Genomic DNA, 27,261 nt, shown 5'->3' with positions numbered 1-27,261 from the left:
GAAAGCCTTCAGTCTCAGCTGGTGGGAGTTGGGTGGGGTAGTTTAGAAGTATGTGTTCTGTACTGGCTCCAGAGTTCCCCAGCCATAGTAAGGGCCAACTAGGCACGGTGGTAACTCATGTGGTAGTGTCCCTGTATTGTCTACCTTTCCTCTACTGTCTTCGTTCCCCATTTCCTCCTGGTGTTTCCTAGGATCACCTCCCAAAAGAACTGCTTATATTCAAATTCTTGCCTCAGAACCTGTTTCTAAGTGAACCCAAACCAAGATAGATTCCAATATTATGGCTTTAAAACACCTTGTAAAAGGCCTACCTCTCTTCATAAGCACTGGGCCAGGACATTTCAAATCTCTCATTTGATGGTGAATGCTATTTGGCAATAAAATGGCCTAAAATATGCTTGCCAAATTCTGTGTGTCTTATTTTTGGTAAATGTGAACAACTACAACCATTAAAAAGCATATGATTCTGTTGGCTTCATGATTACTCAGCAGGGAGGGGTCAGGCTCACAAGACCTACAATAATGAGAAGAGCAACTTTGAAAACAACAGCAGCTATACAAGGGTTGTGGTTATTTTCTGAGTCCCTTCTACATGTCAGGGATCATGAGAAGCACTTCAGTTATAGCCATTCAGTTATTTACCATTTATCAATATTATTAAAACTTAGTTTTTTACCTCATTATTACATACAAGGTGACTCGGAAATGTTAAATAACTTACTCTAGAGTCTCTGAGACTCTAGATATGTGCTGAGGCTATGATTTTCAGATTGTTGGGGGTGTTTGAGGGAGCTCAAGAAACAGCACCCACTTTCCCAGTTGAGTTCTCAATCAACTACTGAATAAGAAAAGGACACACAGAAGACAGGGGCTATATCGCCACTTTACTCCTGATGAAGTCTAAGTTAGAGACATGACTTGAAGTGAGAACCTAAATATTTTCCTGACCAACCCCAGAAGCGACTATTGCTGGATTTGGGAGGATTCTCAGGAGTATATGAGTGGCCACTTTACCCTTGGAGATACATAGCAGAGCACATGTCCCTGTGAACAGGTTGGTTCTCAGTAAGAAACAGGATTGGCCTGGGCTGAGTGTGCACAAATTTCTGTTCTGGGACAGAATGAGTAAGGTAGCAAACTAGGGCAGTTGTTAGATTAAATAAATCTCATCCACTCGCAGGTACAAGTCAAGCTGGGTGACAAAATATTCCTCCCAACACTAGCACACTCTTCTACCTACATTGAGTCAACCATTGGTGACCCATGTGAAGTGAATATGGAGGAATTAAATAATCATTGGAAGAATTCTCCTTAACACAGTTTCTACCTCCATATTCAGAGACCTCCAAAATATTTACCAGAGAGAGAAATCATGTAGAAGAGCCTTCATAAATAAATAAGAAGACTGGAGACAGGGCTTCCAGAGAGGGAGTGATTGAGGGTTTTCCCAATAGAGAGAAGGGAATTCCTAAGATTAATTAAGATAAATAACAGAACTTAAGATCTGGATTCCATAAACATTTGTGGAGCACTTACTGTGACCCAAGTAAGCTTATATGTTTCTTATTATTTATTACTCTTATGATGTAGTTGTTTTTCCAATTTTACAGATAAAGAAACCAGACCTCAGAAAGGAAGAATGTTCCCCAAATTACATAGTGTGAGAGTGGAAGGCTTTTGGTCTTGATTTGTAACTTCTGACTTCAAGTCTTTAGTTCTTGTCACCATAACACTAAATATTATTGGAACTGGGGTATATGCATATAGGGTTTTGACTAACATAATTCAGTCACTCTATTTTATAAATGTTTCAGGAAACCAAGGCTCAGAGGCAATCAAGTGATTATCCAGCTGTCACACAGTTCATTTCTGGCAAAGCCAACCCTGGAACCCAGGGCTTAAACTATGCCCCATTCTGATGTTTCAATAGAACACTGCCTATTTAAATATGAAGTATCAGGTTACTTCCTTTGTGCTTCTTGCTACCAGACATGATGAATCCTATATTCTTGGGCCAATGACATCTTCCACAGTTCTGTTATAACTTGACCCAAACAAAAATTTTTACTTTCATTGTTGTTTTATATGTATACAAGCCCCCAGGCTTTGGCTTGAGACCAGTAAAAGTAACAAGAGCCATTTTGAGAGGGGATAGTAAACTACTCAGAGCATGGGCATTTCACAGAGACAATCTGAGGTTACTGTTATCACTTGTCCCTCCCTGTCCTTAGATGTCAATCTGTACTTTGTAATACAAACATAAGAAAAAAGAAGTCACATGTTCAGGGAAGCTTCAGTGGTTAGGTCATCAGGAGGCCAATTTCAACTCCCAGATCTGAGTCTTGGAGTCAGGACCACAAGGTCCTGGGAAAGAACATTAGAGTGTTTTTTTTTCTTCTGAGTAGTTTTCCCAGAGCCCCCTTCATATCCCTGTTTCTTAGGCTATAGATGAAGGGGTTCAGCATGGGGGTCACCACTGTGTACATTATTGAGAAGACTCTGTCTTTTCCACCTGAGGGGGATGATGGAGGACATAAATAGACCCCAATAGCTGTGCTATAAAAACAGAGAGACCACAGAGAGGTGGGAGGTGCAGTTGGAGAAGGCCTTTTGCTTACCCTTTGTGGAATTGATTCTTAGGATGGCCAAAGCAATATAAAAGTAAGATGTAAGGATGCAGATGAAGGGTCCAATTAGCAGTGTTCCTGCCACAAGGATGAGCACCAGGTCATTAACATAAGTACTGGAGCAGGCCAGATTCAGGAGTGGGACCAGATCACAGAAGAAATGGGGGATGATATTGGGGCCACAGAAAGAAAGCCTCATTACCAGGAGGGTATGCACTAGGGCATGGAAGGTAGTGACCATCCATGACCCAGCCACCAACAGGATACACCGTTGGGAGTTCATGGTCATGGCATAATGGAGGGGGTGGCTGATGGCCACATAGCGGTCAAATGCCATCACAGCCAGGAGAAAGTTGTCTAGATCTGCAAATAGGCCAAAGAAATAAAGCTGTGTCAGACACCCACCATAAGAAATCAGTTTACTTCCTGAGCGAATATTATCTAGCATCTTGGGAATTATTGTGGAGATGAAACCAATGTCAGAAAAGGAAAGATTAGCCAGGAAGAGGTACATAGGGTTGTGGAGGTGCTGGTCAGAAACTATGGCCAGGATGATGAGCAGGTTCCCCAGAATGGTGACCAGGTACATGCCCAGGAAAAGCCCGAACAGGAGAGGCTGCTGCTCTGGCTGCTCAGAGAGTCCCATGAGAAGAAATTCATAGATGCTGGTCTGATTTCTTCTGTCCACGTCTGGAATTCTGTATGAAAGAAATTTGTTGTTGTTGTTTTTATTTTTTTTTAATTTATTTTTTATTTTCAGCATAACAGTATTCATTATTTTTGCACCACACCCAGTGCTCCATGCAATCCGTGCCCTCTATAATACCCACCACCTGGTACCCCGACCTCCCACGCCCTGCCCCTTCAAAACGCTCAGATTGTTTTTCAGAGACCATAGTCTCTTATGGTTCACCTCCCCTTCCAATTTCCCCCAACTCCCTTCTCCTCTCTATCTCCCCATGTCCTCCATGCTATTTGTTATGCTCCACAAATAAGTGAAACCATATAATAATTGACTCTCTCTGCTTGACTTATTTCACTCAGCATAATCTCTTCCAGTCCCATCCATGTTACTACAAAAGTTGGGTATTCATCCTTTCTGATGGAGGCATAACACTCCATAGTTTATATGAAAGAAATTTTTATGATAAGTAACAAAAAAGTAAAATAATGCTGTGTGGGAAGTATTTCATATTCCTATTAGAAACATCATGTGGGGGGCGCCTGGGTGGCTCAGTGGGTTAAAGCCTCTGCCTTTGGCTCAGGTCATGATCTCAGGGTCCTGGGATCGAGCCCTGCGTCGGGCTCTCTGCTCAACCGGGAGCTTGCTTCCTCCTCTCTCTCTACCTGCCTCTCTGCCTCCTTGTGATTTCTGTTAAATAAATAAATAAATCTTTTAAAAAAAACTGTATATATGCAAAGTATACAGTGTGATGTTTTAATATAAGTATACATTGTAAAATGATGATTTCAGTCACATTAATTCATACATCTTTTGCCTTAGAGAATGTAAATATCCAATTTGGCAGTTACAGTTCTCATGGCAAATGAAATTAATGGAGTTTTTGGCTTATGCATCAGTCTCTTGTGAGTGTGATTGATGTGAGTCAGTCCATTTCAGTTTAACCCAGTGCTTGGATGAGATCCACACCACATGGGAGCATTTCCTGTATTTCACAGAATCGAATCTCTACTATATCTATATACTTAAAACCACTACATGAGGCTCATCTATTTGTCTCCAAGCAGAGTATCTAGGTTGCATAACATAAAGGGAAAAATTTAGTTTGTATTCAGAAAATTTTGACTCACCTTCCCCCTCTTTTTTTTAGATTTTTTAAAAAATTATTTATTTGACAGAGATCACAAGTAGGCAGAGAGGCAGGCAGAGAGAGAGGGGGAAGACAGCTCCCTGCTGAGCAGAGAGCCCAATGTGGTGCTTGATCCCAGGATCCTGAGATCATGACCCCAGCCAAAGGCAGAGGCTTAATCCACTGAGCCACCCAAGCACCCCTTGACTCACCTTCTTTATCAAACATTGTAATATGGCTTTGAATAATTCATTGAAACTGTCAAACTTTGGTCCCCCCCCCATGAAGAAAGATAACTTGAATTGATGTCATAAGCTGTTGTGAGTCTCCTTCTCACCATCAGAAAAACATCTAGGCTCTTTCTTATCATGACATTATTAGCCCTTCTTGAGTCTGTTTCCATCTTTCTGTCCAGTGAGACTTCCCTGTTACACCACACCAGTCTTGCCTATGAAACCACTAACAGTCCTCAGACAACTCCTGTGTCTTGCCTGCGTGACTTTGGTATTTAGCCCTTTCACCTTCCTGGATGCTTCCTCCTCCTCTCCACCTGGCAAGAGCTTGGGTGTCAACACTGGACAATACTTCATATTCTCCTTTTGGAATCCATTGCTTTTACCCTCTTTGCTCCCACAGCTCTGTATTTGAGTTTTGCTGGAACACTTGACATATTGCCTTATAATTAGTTGCTTATCCCCATTAGGGGAGACACTGAGGTGTCTCCCTCGGTGCCAGAGACTCATTTTTCTTCATTTTGTTTCTTTTTATGTATGCGCTTCGCATGTACTATTGAATAAGGTAGTGGATGGATGGGCAGTAAGATGGCTTTTTAAGCTATGATGAAACTGTGTGATATTATCATTTAGGTACCAGCATCGGCTTTTATACTTTAAGTAAATTACAGTTACTGGAAGAGGTGTATGAAAAACTTAGGTTGCCTAGCATACATTCTAATACAATGGGGGAAAATGTTTAAAGTATTTGAATGTTGAATTAGTAAGTCTAATTGGTTGTGTTTCTTCCCAAGCACTGAATGTGTGGTTTGTTTATATTTTACATTTAAACTAAATATTGTTGGGTTTTAATTTAAAAATGCAGAGAAAATGGATGCTTGGAATTCCAATTTAGTAGGAATGTATCTTCTCATAGGTCTGAATCTGCTCCTTTGTACCCCTTCCGAGTGCTAAGAAATGTTCCCCTGAATCGCTTTGCTTTTCCATATTTGAAAACAGTCAATCCGACCTGTCATGTTCCATCCACATATCAAGTCCCTTTCAGGAATATGTGGAAGTTTCAGGAATGTAGTTTCAGGGACTAGAGGGTTAAATTCATAGCCCAGTGAAGTAGACCTCTGGATCAAGGCTACCCTGCCACTCCATCCTTTAGGGACTGATGGATATTAAGCCATCTTATACAACATATATAAGATGGCTTAATATCCATATCTATATCTATATCTATATCTATATCTATATATCTTCTTTTCAGCATAACAGTATTCATTGTTTTTGCACCACACCCAATGCTCCATGCAATACGTGCCCTCCTTAATACCCACCACCTCTTATTTTATGAATGAGTAAACAGAATCTCCAAGAACTTCTGTAATCTGTCCAAGTTCAGTACTACAACTGATACCAAAAACAGGATTCCTGAAACAATTTCCAAAGGACCATTCTGCTTCTCTTGACTGACAGGGAAGGGGGATGCATGGCCAATGACTTACTGTCAGTTCTGAGTTGGGCCCAGAAGAGCTCCTCATTTTTTTTCACATTATGGTAGAGATTTGACTCTTCTGCTCTGGGTTCTCACTTGTCAAGAGTGGAAAAACCATATTTGATGACCAGATGAAAAGACAGCATCTTCCCCTATATTTAAGGCATAAAGGACTCCTTGGGACGTGGAACCCTCATCTCCTCCAAAGATGGAGAAATGAGAGTGGGCCATCTTAGATCCTGAGTCAGCCAAACTGACTAGAAATGTGGGGGAAAAAAAAAGAAGCTAGATATCTCCCTGTGGTTTCTGGAGCAATCCCCAGAGCTCCCTGCTGTAAGTTGCAGAAACATCTGGGAACACCGGTCTCTGAAGTATTCACTGCGGGAAAAACCTTGGTCTGTTGCCCAGTCCCCAAACTCTAAATGAACTGCTCTGTGGCTTTGGAAAGTTCACTTATCCTTTCTGGACTTTTCTCAGGTAAGTAAGTCAGAAAACAAAATATTCTCTCAAATAGAAATCTCCGAGTTCACATTTTTGCCATCCTAAGTATGTGAAGTTGTAGTTCTTTGTGCTTTTATTTCACATTTCCCCAGTCTTTAATGATCCAGAGCACATTTTCTTGTGCTGATCAGCCATTCTCATATCTTCTTTTATGAAAAGTCTGCCCATTTTTACTGGGTTGATTGTCTTCTGATACTGATTTGTAGGAACTTTAATTCTGATTTGTAATGGATATACTTTTTCATTTTTCCTTTAGTTTAAGCCTTTAAAAAAACCCCCAAATTTTATCAAGATGGTTAGCCATCTTTAATTTCCATTTATCTTGCAGCATTTCCTAAAAATGTCTGTCCTTTAAGGTGCCTGGGTGGCTCAGTTTGTTAAGCGGCTGACTCTGGATTTCACCTCAGGTCCTGATCTCAGGGTCCTGGGATCCAGCCCTGCATCAGGCTCCCCAGTCAGCCAGGAGCCTTCTTAAGGATTCTTTCCCCAACCCACATATTCACACATGCTCTCTTTCTCTCTAAAATAAATAAATAAATACTTAAAAAAATATTTTACTCTTTTTTTTATTATGTTCAGTTAGCTAGCATATAATACATTATTAGTTTTTGATGTAGTATTCAACGATTCCTTAAAAAATGTTTATCTTTTAATTTGAGTGTTTCCTTCACAAGTTTCAGTGAGGCAAACCTTCTGAAGCTTTATGCAAATACATGACTTATCTTTATTTAGATATATAAGAATATTTGTAATATGTTTTCACATTTGAGTGACAACTTTGCTGGATACAAATTATTGATTTTAAAGCTATATTCTTTTTATGCATTAAAAATAGAACTGCCCTATGACCCAGCAATTGCACTATTGGGTATTTACCCTAAAGATACAAATGTAGTGATCCAAAGGGACACATGCACCCGAATGTTTATAGCAGCAATGTCCACAATAGCCAAACTATGGAAAGAACCTAGATGTCCATCAACAGATGAATGGATCAAGAAGATGTGGTATATATACACAATGGAATACTATGCAGCCATCAAAAGAAATGAAATCTTGCCATTTGCAACAACATGGATGGAACTAGAGCGTATCATGCTTAGCGAAATAAGTCAAGCAGAGAAAGACAACTATCATATGATCTCCCTGATATGAGGAAGTGGTGATGCAACATGGAGGCTTAAGTGGGTAGAAGAATAAATGAAACAAGATGGGATTGGGAGGGAGACAAACCATAAGTGACTCTTAATCTCACAAAACAAACTGAGGGTTGCCGGGGGGAGGGGGTTTGGGAGAAGGGGGTGGGATTATGGACATTGGGGAGGGTATGTGATTTGGTGAGTGCTGTGAAGTGTGTAAACCTGGTGATTCACAGACCTGTACCCCTGGGGATAAAAATATATGTTTATAAAAATAAAAAATTAAAAAAAAAATATTTCATTGCTTTTTTTACATCCAGTATGGCTGTTAAGGAATCTGATATGAGTATGATTACTGCAGGCAAACTCCCCTTTGTCTCAAAACTTCTCTCTGACTTTGAAATTCTTAAAATTTATTAAAACCTGTAGATGTGCGAGCTTTTCATTTTCTTTCCTTTTCATTACTCTCTAGACCCTTGAACTTGACCCTTGACCCTTGAAGTCATTAATATTTAACTCTAAATAACTTGTCTCTGTTATTTTTCCAAATAGTTCTTCTCCAATTTTATTTTTTGTTCTGAGATTCATATGATTTTTTTTTCATTAATCCTTTTATTTTGCTTAGGAGATAAATTGCATTGTTTGATTATTTTTTAATGTGCTAAAATACACATAACATTTACATAAATTTACCATTTTAACCATTTTAACATGCACAAGTCAGTGGCATTAAGTATATTCCAATTTTAATATATGTGCTGCCGAAGCAAGCACAGTGGCATTAAGTATATTTACAGTATTGTGCAACCATGACCTCTATCTTGGCTTCCCCTTTAAGTTCAGTAACAATATCACTTCTAGTCAACGTTTGCTGGAGGTTCTGGCCAGGGCAGTCAAGCAAAAAATAAAATAAAATAAAATAAAATAAAATAAAATAAAATAAAATAAAAGACATCTAGGCTGGAAAGGAAGGAACAAAACTCTATTTATTTTCTGATGATTTCTGTATATATAGTTAAGCCTTGAACAACTCAAGTTTGAGCTGCACGGGTCCACTTATATGTGGATTTTTAAAAAAATAAATACAGGACAGTAGTGTAATGTATTTTCTCTTCCTTATGACTTTCTTTTTTTTTTTTCATTTTGTAAGGATTTATTTAAATTCCACTTAGTTAAAATACAGCATAATATTAGTTTCAGGTGTACAATATAGTGATTCAACACTTTTATACATCACCTAGTACTCATCACCAAACAAGTGCATTTTTTAATCCAATCACCTAATTTTAAATTACTTTTTTCTTTTTCTTGATTTTTCTCTATTGATTTAACTGATTATGCTCTAGTATTTATTATTCCTATCATTTCTTTTTATTTTTTGTTACATTGTCATTAATTTAGTTTTTATTACATTGTATTTATTGATCTAATATTTATAATTCCTGAGAATTTAATGTAAATTTTTTTTCTTAATAACATTTTCTTCTCTCTAGCCTTCTTTGTTGTAAGAATACAGTATATAATCATGGAACATACAAAATATGTGTTAATTGACTGTTTATGTTACTGTTAAGTCTTCTAATAGTCGGCTCTTAGTAAAGTTTTAGGGGAGTCAAAAGTTATACAGGGATTTTCGACTGCGTGGTAGAGGTCAGTGTCCCTAACATCTGCATTGTTCAGTGGCCAACTGTAAGAGATACTAAGGAATCAAAAAAGAAATTATTAAAATGAATAAGTAGGTTCAAATATTGCAAAATACAAGGTCAATATACAAAAATTGATTTCTATACACTATCAAGGAACAATCTGAAAATGAAATTAAGGAAACAGTTCTAGGGTCATATGTACCCCAGTGTTCATAGCAGCAATGTCCATAATAGCCAAACAGTGGAAAGAGCCAAGATGTCCTCCAATAGGGGAATGCATAAAGAAGACATGGTCCATTAATGAGTAATGGAATATTACTCAGCCATCAGAAATGATAAATACCCAATTTTTTCATCAACATGGATGGGACTGAAGGAGATTTTGCTGAGTGAAATAAGTCAAGCAGAGAAAGTAAATTATAGTATGGTTTCAGTGACTTGTGGAACATAAGGAATAGCATGGAGGACATTAGGAGAAGGAAGGGGAAAATGAAGGAGTTCAGGAATTGGAGGGGGAGAAGAACCATGAGAGACTGTGGACTCTGAGAAACAAACTGAGGGTTCTAGAGGGGAGGTGGGATGGACGGATGGGTTGGCCTGGTGATGGGTATTAAGGAGGGCACGTATTGCATGGAGCACTGGGTGTTACACGTAAACAATGAATCTTGAAATACTACATCTAAAACTAATGACGTACTGTATGGGGACTAACGTAACAACAACAAGAAAAGAAACAATTCTACTTATAATAGGATAAAAAAGAATAGCATATTTAAGAATAAATTCATCAAAATAAGTGGAAAATTCATTATCTAAATACAACAAAATATATTGTTGAAAGAAATTAAACATGTAACAAATGGAAATACATCCCATGTTCAAGGCTTGAGTTCATATTGTCAAGATGACAATACTTTCCAAACTGATCTGTATAGTCAACATAATTACTACCAAAATCCCAGCTGTCTTCTTTATAGAAATTGACAAGCTGATTTTAAACTATATATGGAAATTAAAGGGATCCCAACTAACAAAAATATTCTCAGAGAAATAGAACATAGTGTCAGGATCCATATGTCCTGATTTCAAACTTCCTACAAAGGCACAGTAATCAGGATAGTATGATATAGGCATGAAAATGAATTTAGACCAATGGAACAGAGCTGAAAATCCAGAAGTAATCTCTCATATTTAAATCCAGCAGGAATTTTATTTTATTTTATTTTTTAAATTTATTTTAATTTATTTTTTTATTTTTTAAATTTATTTTTTATTTTCAGCATAACAGTATTCATTATTTTTGCACCACACCCAGTGCTCCATGCAATCCGTGCCCTCTGTAATACCCACCACCTGGATCCCCCAACCTCCCACCCCCCACCCCTTCAAAACCCTCAGATTGTTTTTCAGAGTCCATAGTCTCTCATAGTTCACCTCCCCTTCCAATTTCCCTCAACTCCCTTTTTCTCTTCATCTCCCCTTGTCCTCCATGCTATTTGTTAAAAGGTGCCAAGACAAATCAGTAGGGAAAGAAATATTTTTTAAATAAATGGCTCTGCAACACTACATGCAAAAGAATGAAGTTGAATCTTTTTGTGTGTGTTTGTTACTCAAAATTAACTCTAAATAGACCATAAAAAGCAAGCAACATAATAAAAAAAACCTCAATACATATATTTAGCAAAGGACTCCTATCTACAATATATAATTTTTACAAATTAATGTTTGAAAATGAGAACACCTAATTAAACAGTAGCAAAATAATGAGAACATGTTTGTTACAAGAGAAAATAGGCAAATGATCAATAAGCATAGGCACAAGAGATAAACTACATGAGTTCTCAGAAAAATGCACATAAAACTCACCAAACATGATTTCTACAAACCCAGAAGAATGTGTCCAGTGGAGAAGGACAGTATAAGTGTGGCTGAGGAAGTGGACCACACTTATTCACATATTATAGGGATGAGTGTAATTGATAAAGCACTTTATCTAACTTTCTGGTATTAACTACCAAGGCCGAAAATATGCATATACTCTGCCCCACCCCCAAATCCCATTCTCCAGTATGGATACATATACATACGAAGAGTAGAAATGTTCCATTTGGGATTAGGCTCAAGCAGGTCCAGAGAGCACAAGGCAACAGGAATGGTCATGATCCCCATGTTCTGGACCTTGGTTTCAGTTTTTTTTCACTCAGCTCACACCATTGGTCTGTTGGGGTAGAAAACACTTGAACCTGGTTCATGGATAAAATCATGATATAGTGTAATGAGTTGAAAACAGATGGCTGTCCACTGCCTGGAGGTACACTGCCATATACAGCCCCACCTGGGAGTGATTCTAAGGAAGAGGAACAAGGAAAAATCCAGTGCACAGAGCATCCACTTGCTTGCCTTTTTTGAACAGAGGTAGAAGCCCAAAGATAAGAATATAAGCAGATTCTTTGAAAGTGATGAATGCCTCACTCAGATAATATTGTTAGTATACTTGAAAATCATGCATAAAAGTAAACCAAGCATTATTCAAAGATAGCAGGTCCAGAAGGGGTTTATGGAAAGCTAGTAAATTACAGCAAACAAAGAATAAAAAATTGAGTAAGATATAAAAGGATTCAACCAGGGCTAAGTATTCAGGAACTTCTTGGTGCTGTCAACATGCTCAGTTCCTCACTGATTTTTACCTTGAAAGGGCAAAAAATGAGGTAGGTATTTTCATACCTTATTTCATCTGCCCTTTTGCTGCCATGAAGGATGTCCCACAACAGGATTGTCAAACCTGGTTGCACTAGAATTACCTGTTTGTTTTGTGTTTATAAAAAATACTAGGATCTCTTCTCTAGAGAGTTCTAAAGCTCCAGAAAACACTAATCTAAAGCTAGAATTCAAAAGCACTGACAATGACAGATAGCTACAAGGAACAGAATTGGCCAAGAGAATTGGCCAACAGAACTGGGAATGAAAACCTAAGACCCATATTTAGAGAGACCACTACGAAACACTTCCAAGGTTGGGCTGACATGGCTCCAACAACCTGCATGCCTCTCATTGTAAACAGCCTGTCACTGTGGAATCCTCACTTTTCTTTCCTCACTAGTTCCAGTGAGCTGACAAAATGTCACATTATGGGTAAAACTATGTCTGACCATGGTTACGCATGTTACTTTTTGTCATGGCAACTATCACCATCTGACTTGACTGGTCACCATCTGACTAAATTGGACACGTGTCTGTCTCTACCATGTATAGGTATCGACAATATCTCATTCATTTTTACATTTTACCAATAGTGCATAGCACAGTGCCTGGCATATAGTAGGCATCAGTGTACATACTAGCTTAAAGTGAATATGTCTCTTTCCACAAGCATTGGCACCAAGAAGCAAGACAGTAAAGCAGGAATTTGAATACCAGAGTCAGACTAAGACTAAATTTAATACTTCTTTCCCCACTTATTAGCTTTGGTCTCTATCTGTAAAATATAATAATCATAGCATTTAACCCAAGATCATTATAATTGGAAAAATAAATGGCATAATACATGTAGAGAGTTAAGAACATGGAACAAAAGAGATAATAAGCTTTATGGAGAAATCATGATGATTGGACTTGTATTTAGTTAATTGCATGTATGTACAGCTGCATGCCATTTTGAATTCTATCAGGGAATGCCATAAAGGCATGGAATCAGTGCTTCCTCTGCCAGATATAGTATTTGGAGATTAATTATTTCTGATTGAATCATAGGTTAAAAAATATACATGCATTACGATAACAGCAAACAGAAGTTCTAATTGACATTAGCCCCGTGTAGCTTAGATCACCCTACACAACACCAGGGAAATATTCACATTTATAACATAGCACAAGTCCTTTATGAAATACACCCACCATACACTGTTATGTTTGAAGTTTAAGAGAATGATCCTGGATCACTTCTTTTGAAACCTAAGCAAATGTGATAAGTGATGGTGATGCTTCACAAACACATGGGTTCTCCAGAGCGCAATGTCAAAATACACATGTAGGATCAAAGTTCCTAAGAAGACAATGTATGAATTCCAAAAAGGTTTCTCAGTGCAGCCTTCATATCGCTGTTCCTGAGACTATAAATGAAGGGGTTCAGCATAGGAGTCACAACGGTGTAAAATACAGCTGCAACCCTGTCTTTACCCCCAGAGTGAGATGAAGGGGGAAACAGATAGACACCAATTGCTGTCCCATAAAACAGGAAGACAACAGTGAGGTGGGACCCACAGGTGGAGAAGGCCTTCTGCCTCCCAGAGGCAGATGGGACCCTGAGGATGGTGGAGATGATGTGTGCATATGACAAAATGATCAGAGAGAGAGGACCAGTGAGGATCATGGAGCCCACGGTGAATAGGGCTACCTGGTTGGTGCTGGTGTCTGAGCAAGACAGTTGCAGCAGAGGGACCACATCACAGAAGAAGTGATGGATGCTGTTGCCTGCACAGAAAGAAAGCCTAGCCATAAGCAGAGTGTGCAGGAGAGCAGCAAGGTTGGTGAGAAGCCAGCATGCCACCAGAAGGAGCATGCACACCAGGGGCCTCATGAGCGTGGAGTAGTGAAGAGGCCTGCAGATGGCCACATAGCGGTCATAGGCCATCACCCCCAAGAGGAAGTCATCCAACGCTCCAAATGTCATGAAGAAGTGCATCTGGGCCAAACACCCTCCATATGGGATGGTCTGACTTTGTCTCTGGATGTTCACCAGCATCTTGGGGACGGTGGTGGAAGAAAAGCAGGCATCAGCAAAAGAGAGGTTGGCCAGGAAGAAGTACATGGGCGTGTGGAGGTGTGGGTCAAAGCCAATGGCCAGGATGATGAGCAGGTTCCCCATGACAGTGACCAGGTACATGCCCACAAAGATAGCAAATAGGAGAGGCTGCTGCTCTGGCCTCTCAGAAAGACCCAAGAGGAGGAATTCAGTGACACTGGACTGGTTGATTCTGTCCATGCCACTACCCCTTCTGGAAGGAGAGAAAAAAACAAGTTAAATAGTGTAAAAAAAAAAGTTGGTACTTCTAGCCTTCTCTAAAAGAAACATCCCCCACCCAATTCAAATATGTCTCTACTCCAAGTTCCTGGACCTTTCCTCCAAGGTCTGCATTGCTCCCTACTTTTCAATCCACCCAAGAAAGGAGATCAAGCTGGCTGAGAGGTTAAAATGCAGAATTAGGGGGGCCTGGGTGGTTCAGTTGGTTAAGCACCTGCCATCTGCTCAAGTCATGATCTCAAGGTCCTTGGATGGAGTCCCACATGGAGTTCTGGGCTCAGTAGAGTCTGCTTCTCCCCCTCCCTCTGCCTCTCTCCCCTGTTCATGCTCTCTCTCTCTCTTTCTCTCTCTGTCTCAAATGAAAACAAAACAAAACAAAAAACTCTAAAATGTGAAAGCAAGGTGATAGGTAGCTGTTGGAGAAGTAAGTCAGGACACCTCCGTCACTTCTATATGTTCACTGAGATCCACATCCCTGACTTCCAGGTCATAAGCCCATCTAAAGTGCGAACAGCAAGAGCCAACACTGCGTTCTAAGCACTACACAGTACAGCATCTAATTGAAAACCTACACATTTTATTACATACACTTCACTAATGGGTTACTGAAATTCAGTGAAATTAAGTCATTTGCATAGTATTACAAAGAAGACGTGAATATAGCATGGGGGGGTCTGAAGTCATTTCTCATGCCCCTCAACACCCTGAATCAAGGCCAACTACACTTAACCCCATCCTCTGCCGGGGCAGACGTAGGTGACTTTCTCTCTAAGGAAGTAGTTTTCACTGCCCATCCCAGGATGGGCTGAGAGACAGGAGGCAGAGACTCTGACTGGTATCTTTTGTGGGTATCAGAGGGAACACCCAACCCTGTCTTTTTCTTGGAGCACTCACCATGGGTGTCTGGCCCAGGCAGCATCCACCATCAAAGTCAAACCCCTGCACCTGTTCTCGGTTTGGTCTCACAGGACCTTGCTTTGGACCTGCAGGTTCTTCTTAGCCTACAGCAAATGAGAGAGCAGAGGCCCCAGGACCATGGGCTACACCAGGCCAGCCAGGGAGCAGCAGCCCAGACTACAGAGGGGGAGGTTGGATGTGCTTTCCACATTGTCACAGAAGTATTTCTAGGTTCTGTGCCCCAGGAGTGTGATTCCCCAAGCTGGTCCTCAGAGACAAATCTGAAGTAATTGCTGCAGCTTCAAGGTTTGGCTTCCTAGGCCAGCACTCACCGAGGAGCATGTGTGGAGGGAACGCATGGCACATCGCTGGGTTTCATTTGATAAATTTTGTCCCCGGGGATCTGTGTGCATCTCCATTCTTAGCGTGGTGGCTGCTCTGGGAAATCTGCTGGGAAACTGGTAACTGGGGCAGAAGGGGCTCCAAACAGGAGGTGGAAAACAACAAACTTTGATTCCAACCTGGACAGAAGGTGTCCTGGCCTTGCTATCCTGAGGTGGGTTGTTTGAATTTTATGAGCCTTCGGGTTTCAAGTTCCTGCTAAGAGGGTAATTAACTTATTAGACTGCCAGCTCCATCCACCAAAATAATCCTAGACAAACTGAGGTGAGCAAAAAATCCAGACAATCACAAGAATATTAAAAAGTGAGAGTCCCGTGGGACTAAGGAAGATGGCTCTGAGCAGAATGTGGTGTGGGGACAGAAGTCTGGGTAGAGACTTGCCATGGGGAAGAGATCTATCCCTTCCCTGTGAGAGGAAACTGGGAAAAAGTGAATCAAGCCTGCTCTCGCCTATCTCCGCCCCTACCGGGAGTATTTAGATGACAGAGGTTTGGACTTCTCCACAGAAGACCTTCTGGATATTTTTTTGTTTGTTTGTTTCCCTTGCCTTTGGAGATGTGTCTTGAGAGAAGTTGCTGTGGCCGATGTTGAAGAGGTTACTGCCAACATGGATGGGACTGGAGATTATGCTGAGTGCAATAAGTGAAGCAGAGAAAGTCAGTTATCAGATGGTTTCACTTATTTGTGCAAGGTAAGGAATAGCATGGAGGACATCAGGAGAAGGAAGGGGGAAATGAGAAATCAGAGTGGGAGACAAAGCATGAGAGGCTGTGGACTCTGGGAAACAAACTGAGGGTTTTAGAGGTGGTGTGGAGGGATGGGTGAGCCTGGTGGTGGGTATTAGGAGGGCCCAGATTGCATGGAGCCCTGGGTGTTATTTGCAAACAATGAATCATGGAATACTACATCAAAAACTAATGACGTACTATATGGGGACTAATTTAAGAAAAGGTCCTGGGGCACCTGGGTGGCTCAGTGGGTTAAGCCTCTACCTTCAGCTCAGGTCATGATCTCAGGGTCCTGGGATCGAGCCCTGCATCAGACTCTCTCTGCTTGGCAGGGAGCCTGCTTTCTCCTTTCTCTCTGCCTACTTGTGATCTCTGTCAAATATATAAATAACTAAAAAAAAAAAAAAAGTCCTTCTGTATAGTGAATTGAGGAAAGTGGACACTTAGTGTCCACTTAGTCTATGTCATTCACTCTCATTTCTTCACACCAAGTACTCGGTGTTGAGGTATTACCGTAAGAAGACCGCTTTCTTCTCATTTCTGTTTGATCCTAGCAGTTTGAAGGTAAAGATGGGACAGAAAAAGCTGGGAAATGGAATGCTGAAAGGCAGGACGAAATGACTGCGGTTGATGATAAACGCACTTTCCCATTTAGCGCTTGTTCTGTCGTCTCCTTCAGCTCTCGGGACAGAAGGCTTTTCGGCCACGCTGACTGCACAGTGCCTGGAAGAATATCCAGTACCACATGGGGAATGTGCATTCACAGGGAGCCCCTGGTTGATGAGGGAGCAGAAGGCTCGCTCAGGACAAGGCAGGAGCTGACCCACTGTAACCTCTCCATACCCCCCTACTCCTGGGTAGGACATGGGTGACATTCTTCCTATCTTAATGTTAGTACCTTGCTAGAGGGGAAAAACAGCCTTAACCTGACCATGGCAAGGCCTCAGGTATCTCCTAGGTCCTCTTTAGCATATGAAAAATTCTTTTGAACCTCCCTTTTTATTACCTCCCCTGACTGGGTAGTATATTATCCTCCACCCTTCACAACCCCAGGGGCTGCAACTCTTTCTGCCCTCTGGTCCTGTCTGTGTGGTTTAATAGAACCACATTTTTGCACCAGGGAGGTCTTAAGAATTCTTTCTTGGCCATCCACTCTGGACCTCACATTCTAGAACTTCATCATAGTCAACTTCTCAGTGATTCAGTATTTCTCCTCACTAGTATCTTCCTTATTGCTTTAGGGAAAGGATCTCAGATAATATTCAGTTCTCGGATGATGAATCCATTCCAAAATGGCCCCAGAATCTCTGAGATTCTTACCTCTTCCTCTATACTTTGCAAGGGGTTGCAGCATCTGCATTCCACTGACTGTGAGTGCCATCATGTCCGAGCCCAGCAACGGTCCCAGCGGTGCAGGAGCCCTTGTTCCGGGTGTTCCTGTCTCCTGACTCACAGGAGAGTCCTCCCATGTCAACCAGTTTTACCCTGTCTAGCCTAATATTTCATGATTTCTTTCTCCAGCCATTTACATTCCTTCATTGACTAGTGAAATGTATTAGCTAAGTGCTGCTCCCCTTTGGATGAATCAGGTAAATATTCCTGTAGCCAGGACTGTTATTTCAGGCCGGGACTGTGCTGACATCTGTTCCAAGTTACTGGTCTAGAGAAAATGAGCGAGGCAGGCATTTTGAAGAAGGCAACTGTTGTCTCGTACTCTTAGAGCAGATCTTATCAGTAGTCTAGTGCTATGTAACAAACCACCCCCAAACTTAGTGTTTAGACAGCCACCACCACCTTTTACTTAGTTTACATTTCTTTGGGATAACATTTCAGCTGGCTCCCGGGTTTTGGGTAGGCTCACTCCTGCTCTATGGTCAACGGCCATCAGTTGGGTGAGGTAACTTCAGGAAATGGGTGGCTTGTTCTAGTGAATGAATCTCTGATACCAGAACCTTAGCCTCCAGCTTTCAAATGATACCGGGGATGTGTCTCAGCACTCAGTGGCTCTGGACCACCTGGTCCTTCAATTGTGCCTCCAACTGCAATTCTCTGCTCCTCCCGTGCCTTCTGGTGATGCCAACCTGGGTTACAACAGCGTCAACAAATCCCTTGCTTTTCCTGCTGCCTGAAGTCTAGCCAGATGTTGATTTCATCACCCTTCTTGCTTTCTAGTGATTGAAGATCAAGTGAACCATAAGCATGCACTGACCAGTGAGTTAATGGCCAAGGACCATTTTGGGTGGCAGTACCCCGTCTGTGTACATTGTAAAAACTGACTACATCAAGAATTGATTGGACGCCCCAAGATCAGGAACATTACATCCCCATGTCAACACATCTACAGACCAATAACTTCTCATTTCCTGTCTTGACATAAATTTGTGCTTTTCTGTATTCTTTTCCTCCTGCCTTGAAAAACTTCTCTTTTCTGTTTAGCAATAACATATCCATACTTAAATGGAAAAATGTTCCATGCTCCTGGATTGGAAGAATAAATATTGTGAAAATGTCTATGCTACCTAAAGCAATCTACACATTTAATGCAATTCCTATCAAAGTACCATCCATCTTTTTCAAAGAAATGGAACAAATAATGCTAAAATTTATATGGAACCAGAAAAGACCTCGAATAGCCAAAGGGATATTGAAAAAGAAAGCCAACGTTGGTGGCATCACAATCCCGGACTTCAAGCTCTATTACAAAGCTGTCATCATCAAGACAGCATGGTACTGGCACAAAAACAGACACATAGATCAATGGAACAGAATAGAGAGCCCAGAAATGGACCCTCAACTCTATGGTCAACTAATCTTCGACAAAGCAGGAAAGAATGTCCAATGGAAAAAAGACAGCCTCTTCAATAAATGGTGCTGGGAAAATTGGACAGCCACATGCAGAAAAATGAAATTGGACCATTTCCTTACACCACATACAAAAATAGACTCAAAATGGATGAAGGACCTCAATGTGCGAAAGGAATCCATCAAAATCCTTGAGGAGAACACAGGCAGCAACCTCTTCGACCTCTGCCGCAGCAACATCTTCCTAGGAACAACGCAAAAGGCAAGGGAAGCAAGGGAAAAAATGAACTACTGGGATTTCATCAAGATCAAAAGCTTTTGCACAGCAAAGGAAACAGTTAACACAATCAAAAGACAACTGACAGAATGGGAGAAGATATTTGCAAACGACATATCAGATAAAGGACTAGTGTCCAGAATCTATAAAGAACTTAGCAAACTCAACACCCAAAGAACAAATAATCCAATCAAGAAATGGGCAGAGGACATGAACAGACATTTCTGCAAAGAAGACATCCAGATGGCCAACAGACACATGAAAAAGTGCTCCATATCACTCGGCATCGGGGAAATACAAATCAAAACCACAATGAGATATCACCTCACACCAGTCAGAATGGCTAAAATCAACAAGTCAGGAAATGACAGATGCTGGCGAGGATGCGGAGAAAGGGGAACCCTCCTACACTGTTGGTGGGAATGCAAGCTGGTGAAACCACTCTGGAAAACAGCATGGAGGTTCCTCAAAATGTTGAAAATAGAACTGCCCTATGACCCAGCAATTGCACTATTGGGTATTTACCCTAAAGATACAAACGTAGTGATCCAAAGGGGCACATGCACCCGAATGTTTATAGCAGCAATGTCCACAATAGCCAAACTATGGAAAGAACCTAGATGTCCATCAACAGATGAATGGATCAAGAAGATGTGGTATATATACACAATGGAATACTATGCAGCCATCAAAAGAAATGAAATCTTGCCATTTGCGACAACATGGATGAAACTAGAGCGTATCATGCTTAGCAAAATAAGTCAAGCAGAGAAAGACAACTATCATATGATCTCCCTGATATGAGGAAGTGGTGATGCAACATGGGGGCTTAAGTGGGTAGGAGAAGAATCAATGAAACAAGATGGGATTGGGAGGGAGACAAACCATAAGTGACTCTTAATCTCACAAAACAAACTGAGGGTTGCTGGGGGGAGGGGGTTTGGGAGAAGGGGGTGGGATTATGGACATTGGGAAGGGTATGTGCTTTGGTGAGTGCTGTGAAGTGTGTAAACCTGGTGATTCACAGACCTGTACCCCTGGGGATGAAAATATATGTTTATAAAAAATAAAAAATTAATTGAATATAAAAAAAAAACATACTTCAATACCCATCACAAATGTTACCCCCTCAATTAAGTCCTCCTGGATTCATCTATCCAGGAGGACAAGAGAAAATTACATGTGATTTGTGTTTTAAGCAGAACTTGAAGATTTCAACATATGTGTTAATGACAGACTAAGCACTTTACATGTGTTATCTTTTTGATTTCTCACAACAGCCTTAGATGGTAGTTACTGTAGTTACTAATACTATTCACTTGTTTATATTTGGAAAAGGGGCATTGGTGCCTAGCTAGAAGTCATTCAGGAAGTAAATACTGAAGCTGATACATAAACTGGGTATTTGTGATTCCAGTGTAAGCCTTAGTTTCCCTTAAAAAATTACAATTATCATATGGTTTCACTTATTTGTGGAGCATAACAAATAGCAAAGAGGACAAGGGGAGTTAGAGAGGAGAAGGGAGTTGAGGGAAATTGGAAGGGGAGGTGAACTATGAGAGACTATGGACTCTGAAAAACAATCTGAGGGTTTTGAAGGGGTGGGGGGTGGGAGGTTGGGGGAACCAGGTGGTGGGTATCGGAGACGGCCCGGATTGCATGGAGCACTGGATGTGGTGAAAAAACAATGAATACTGTTATGCTGAAAATAAACTTAAAAAATTAAAAAAATTATTGAAAAAATCTGAGTGAGTGAGATTTCAGTGTCATAATTATGCAGGGAAGAAATTGATGGAGTGTAGTGAAGTTCCCAAAGTTTCTCCTGTGGGTTATTGAAAAATCCTCTGCAGGTTGTTAGGACAGACCCCTCAGAGGGGATGCAGTAATGAAATCAATATATTTAAAAATGTATCTGAACAGAGGTTGTTGGCATTGTATTGACTAAAGAATCATGGCCTCATAAAAGAAACCTGGTGAGAACCCAACATAATGTGGTCCAAGGACCTTTCTCTCTGATCATGTGGCTTGATTCCTAAGTCATTTCAGAATAGCCAACCACAGATTTATGCTCAAGCAGAGGGCCTGCTCTCTTGGGGAAGTCTGAGGATCTCTGAGGCTGTTTATACTTCTGTCCTAGGTTCTGATTTGCCTTACCCCATCCTCAAGTCATTTGGTAGTATTGAGAGAGAAGTTGCTGAGTAGAAATGTGTATGTGAACAATGTGACAGAAGCAAGAAAAGAAAACAAACTAGTAATTGAGAGAAATTAGATATTTCATATCCATTTTGGCAAAGTGTAACCATTAAGGGTGTGCATTTTGGAACCAGACACCTGGGTTCAAATTCTGGCTCTGCCACTTAATACCTGTGCTACTTCCTATAAGTAATTTAACCTTTTTTGAGTCATTGTTTTCTCATCTGTACAATGCAATTATTCACCTCAAAGAAATATGTTGAACATTGCTAAAGAAAATGAAGATCTAAAATGCCTACAAGGAGAAAATTTGCAGATTTTTCTCCTGATTCTTCCAGAAACACTGCATGATGGAGAATATATTTTTAAATTCTTAAATTTTAGTATAGTTGACATGATAGAGAATATTTTATTACCTTCTTTTCTGAGTAGGGAAATTGTGGCTCACCGAGGTTATTTAATTTGCTATAGGTTGGAAAGCTGGCAGGAAGCAGATGCAGTATTTAGATAGGCACAGGATAACTCTATTAGTTGATATCCCCTGAATTCCTGGGATTATTTCCTTGGTCCCATGGAGATCACAGTGCCCTTCCACTCAAGAGTCTCCCCAAGGCACTCTTCATGTCTTTGTTTCTCAGGCTATAGGTGAACGGATTCAGCATGGGAGTCACCACAGCATACATCACTGCTGCAATCCTGTCCTTGCTGGCTGAATCAGCAGAGGAGTGAACAAAGTAGACCCCAATAGCAGACACATAGAACAAGCAAACAGCTTAGAGGTGGGAGCTGCATGTGGAGAAGGCCTTCCACTTCCCACTCATTGATGGGACTCTCACAATGGCAGCCATGATGCGGACATAGGAAATGATAATTAGCCTAATTAGGGGATCAAGGTGGTTAAGGTCCCTCCCCAGTATATTAGCACACACTGGTTGACATAAGTATTGGAACAAGAGAGCTTCAACAGGGGGAGAAGCTCACAAAGGAAGTGGGGGACAATGTTGTCAGTGCAGAAGGATAACTGAGCCAGGAGAATGGTGTGGGCCAGAGAGTATGACTCAGTGAGTATTAGGGACATGACCAACAGCAGAGTACAGCTTCTGGGAGTCATGACCAAGGCATAGTGAAGGGGGTGGCAGGTAGCCACAAGCCGGTCATATGCCATCACTGCCAGGAGGAAGACATCTAGACCAATGAACCATAGGAAGAAGTAGATCTGAGACAGGTATCCACTGTAAGTGATGGTTTTCCTATCAGCCTGGATGTTCACCAGCATCCTGAGGACTGTGGTAGATGCGAAACACAAATAAGTGAGGGAGAATTTTGCCAGGAAGAAGTACATGGGGAGTGTGGAGGTGTGAATCAGAGACAATGGCCAGGATGATGACAATGTTCCCCAGCACAGTGACCAGGTACATGCTCAGGAAGATGCTGAATAGGAGGGGTTGCTGTTCCTGCTGCTCAGACAGGCCCAGGTGGAAGAATTCAGAGACACTCATTGTGTGGTTTCCTGGTTTCATGTCGCGGGTGTAACTAAGGAACAAAATGGAGGATGACACTTCAAAAACGTTTCCAGCCCTGGTATTTTCTAGATGGAAACAAAGACATAAAATAAAGATGGATTGTCTCCTTGATCTGAAAGAACACTATGAGGTAGTCATTGTTGTGCTGATATTATTGATGAAAGAACTGAGTCACCTAGAAAGTGGTGGAGGTAAAGTTTACATCTGGCAATTCTGACTTTAGAGTCTGTGATCACAATCTCTTTATCGATCTGCCTCTGATCTCACAATCAAAAGCTTCTGCACAGCAAAGGAAACAGTCAACAAAACAGAAAGACAACCCACAGAATTGGAGAAGATATTTGCAAATGACAGTACAGACAAAAGGTTGATATCCAGGATCTATAAAGAACTCTGAAACTCAACACACATAAAACAGACAATCATATCAAAAAATGGGCAGAAGATATGGACACTTATCCAATGAAGGCATAGAAATGGCTATCAGACACATGAAAAAATGTTCATCATCACTAGCCATCAAGGAGATTCAAATTAAAACCACATTGAGATACCACCTTACACCAGTTAGAATGGTCAAAATTAGCAAGACAGGAAACAACATGTGTTGGAGGGGATGTGGAGAAAGGGAAACCCTCTTCCACTGTTGTTGGGAATGCAAGTTGGTGCAGCCTCTTTGAAGGACAGTGTGGCGATTCCTCAAGAAATTAAAAACAGAGCTTCCCTATGACCCTGCAATTGCACTCCTGGGTATTTACCCCAAAGATACAGAGGTCGTGAAAAGAAGGGCCTTCTGTCAATGTTTATAGCAGCAATGGCCACAGTCGCCAAACTAGGGAAAGAACCAAGATGCACTTCAATGGATGAATGGATAAGGAAGATGTGGTCCAATAACTATGGAGTATTATGCCTCTATCAGAAAGGATGAATACCCAACTTTTGTAGCAACATGGACGGGACTGGAAGAGATTATGCTGAGTGAAATAAGTCAAGTAGAGAGAGTCAATTATCATATGGTTTCACTTATCTGTGGAGCATAACAAATAACATGGAGGACAAGGGGAGATGGAGAGGAGAAGGGAGTTCAGGGAAACTGGAAGGGGAGGTGAACCATGAGAGACTATGGACTCTGAAAAACAATCTGAGGGTTTTGAAGGGGCAGGTGGTGGGAGGTTGGGGGAACCAGGTGGTGGGTATTAGGGAAGGCACGGATTGCATGGAGCACTGGGTGTGGTGCAAAACCAATGAATACTGTTATGCTGAAAAGAAGTAAAAAATTAAAAAAAATTAATGAATGTTACATATGTATATATCTATGTAGCCTTTATGCAGACAAAAATATAGGACATTTCCATTGCCCTAGTATTCTTCAACAATACCCCAGAGATAAAAAGACAGACACTATTACCTTTGTTGAGACTATTTAGCAACTAGAACTCTCAATTATTTTGGATGGGAGCATAAATTTGTATAAGCATTTTGGAAAATAGTTTGCCTACACATGATTATTTCTCACCCTAATGCCCAGACATATCACTCCTGGGTGTACGCCTGAGAGAAAGAAATACATGTGACCCATGAAAGGCATGCTTAAGGATTCCTATCACCTTTACTCATAATAACCAAAAATTGGAAGTAAGCCGTCTATGTTCATAAACAAAAAAATTAATCAACTAATATTTGTGTAATGAAATGTTACACAGCAATATAGAGAACAAACTCCTATTATAGGTCATACATGATTGAATCTGACAGACACCATGTTGTGCTAACATAGCCAGATGTAGGCATTCTACCATAGGATTCCTTTTTTAAAAAAATTTATTTATTTTCAGCATAACAGTATTCATTATTTTTTCACCACACCCAGTGCTCCATGCAATCCGTGCCCTCTGTAATACCCACCATCTAGTACCCCAACCTCCCACACCCCTGCCACTTCAAACCCCTCAGGCTGTTTTTCAGAGTCCATAGTCTCTCATGATTCACCTCCCCTTCCAATTTACCCCAACTCCCTTCTCCTCTCTAACACCCCTTGTTCTCCGTGATATTTGTTATGCTCCACAAAGAAGTGAAACCATATGATAATTGACTCTCTCTACTTGGCTTATTTCACTCAGCATAATCTCTTCCAGTCCCGTCCATGTTGCTACAAAAGTTGGGTATTCATCCTTTCTGATGGAGGCATAATACTCCATAGTGTATATGGACCACATCTTCCTTATCCATTCATCCATTGAAGGGCATCTTGGTTTTTCCACAGTTTGACGACTGTGGCCATTGCTCCTATAAACATTGGGGTACAGATGGCTCTTCTTTCCATGACCTCTGTATCTCTGGAGTAAATACCCAGGAGTGCAATTGCAGGGTCATAGGGAAGCTCTATTTTTAATTTCTTGAGGAATCTCCACACTGTTCTCCAAAGAGGCTGCACCAACTTGCATTCCCACCAACAGTGGAAGAGGGTTCCCCTTTCTCCACATCCCCTCCAACACATGTTGTTTCCTGTCTTGTTAATTTTGGCCATTCTAACTGGTGTGAGGTGATATCTCAATGATTCCTTTTACATGAACTTTAAAAATGGACAAAACTAACCTTCTGGTAATATTTATCACAAGAATAGTCACCTCTGAGAGGATAGTGCCTCAGAAGGGAAGAGAGGGAGCCTTCTAACCAGAAGGAAATATTCTATATCTTGATTTGTGGGTGGTTATATTGGCATGTAAATATGGAAAATTTGTAGGGCTGTGCATTTCAGATTTGTGTTCTATGCTGACTTGTGCCATAACCCAGTACATTTTTGGGAAACTGGCTGGAAGCTCTGTGCTTATAGATGGAACTGTTGCTTAAATTTCACTGACGTGCATCCTGGCTGGGAGTCGACCTGTTTTTGAGAAGGGAAACTCCAATGCCCATATCTTCAGTTCTTTCCTGTTCAGCCTCCAAAGAAAATCCTTCTAATATTCTATATTCAGGATAGAGGTCTGCCAGCAACATCTGGGTAAAGGTCTATGGGTCTCAGCATTCAATATCTGGTGTGTAGGTATAGTCATGTAATTTCCTTGTTTTTCACATGCTTCACTAATAATAAGATTTTGAGCTGTATGTGGCAATGCCCCAGTCCCAAGCTTCACCAGAAAGTAAACCTCCCACAAGTTAATTGATTTAATTCATCAAATATTTATGACTACTTACCAGGTGTCAGACTCTTGCTAGGTACAGTGAAAATAATGGAAAAACAGACCATGACTGATCCTTCAAATCATGGATATAAGTACACTTAAAAAAAGAGCTTTCAAGTAACTTTTATTTGTGAATTATACTCTGGAGCAGAGTCAGGGAAGTGGTACAATGAGATGAACTTTGCCTCAAATACTAGAGAGCTCAAATTTTTAAAAATAAGAAGCTGAATATTTGGTGCAATTTTTAAAGCCTCATATCATTGCACTTCTTTTTTTTATAATCTGAAAAGTTTATTGATGTTTTCACATTCCACATTGTAACTAGTTTCCAATAAATTAATGCTCATTGAATTTTGACACAGCATCAAAAGGGAATATCCATAATTTTCTGATAAGGTTATTATGATTTCTCTTATCTTTTCCAGGTACATATCTGTGTGAGGCTGGATTATCTTTAGGTAGGACATCACCAGTGTGCTAGGACAAGCTGTGTAACAAATATCACCTCCATTTTCTCATGTACTCCTGGATATAACCATTGTGCTTGGAGAAAAAGTACTTTTAAATTTTGATCAGTTAACATACACAGAGATGGCACATATCATATACTCATTAGCTATTATTTTTCTTATTTATTTTCAGCATAACAGCGTTCATTATTTTTGCACCACACCCAGTGCTCCATGCAATCCGTGCCCTCTCCAATTATTTTATATTTGTAATAAATGCTAAACAAGAAGGTGTATTATTGTTTAGAGAGTCTAACCCTTACCAGGAAAGTCAAGTAGTTAAAACAA

The 27,261-nt window shown here is 40.6% G+C and overlaps 1 protein-coding gene and 2 pseudogenes across 1 annotated transcript; all 3 read right to left on the bottom strand.

Annotated features, from left to right (window-relative positions):
• Positions 1-2,348: 2,348 nt before the first annotated feature.
• Positions 2,349-4,666, bottom strand: LOC123392819 (annotated as a pseudogene).
• A 5,149-nt stretch (positions 4,667-9,815) lies between these two features.
• LOC101680391 (olfactory receptor 1N2-like) lies at positions 9,816-14,421 on the bottom strand (the record flags this gene model as incomplete). The annotated part of the gene is made up of 3 exons (XM_004782109.2): positions 13,520-14,421; positions 10,822-10,839; positions 9,816-9,825 (listed from the first exon to the last, which is right to left on the bottom strand). Coding segments are annotated over exons 1-3 (930 nt in total), but the record flags the coding sequence as incomplete, so codon positions are not given.
• Positions 14,422-22,337: 7,916 nt separating this feature from the next.
• On the bottom strand, positions 22,338-23,279 carry LOC106004634 (annotated as a pseudogene).
• Positions 23,280-27,261: the final 3,982 nt, after the last annotated feature.

The sequence above is a fragment of the Mustela putorius genome, unplaced genomic scaffold (assembly GCF_011764305.1).
Source record: "Mustela putorius furo isolate JIRA1106 unplaced genomic scaffold, ASM1176430v1.1 tig00000596_pilon_pilon_pilon, whole genome shotgun sequence".
Lineage (NCBI taxonomy): Eukaryota > Metazoa > Chordata > Mammalia > Carnivora > Mustelidae > Mustela > Mustela putorius.
Note: the sequence above shows the minus strand (reverse complement) of the source record. Positions and strands in the feature narration are given on the sequence as shown.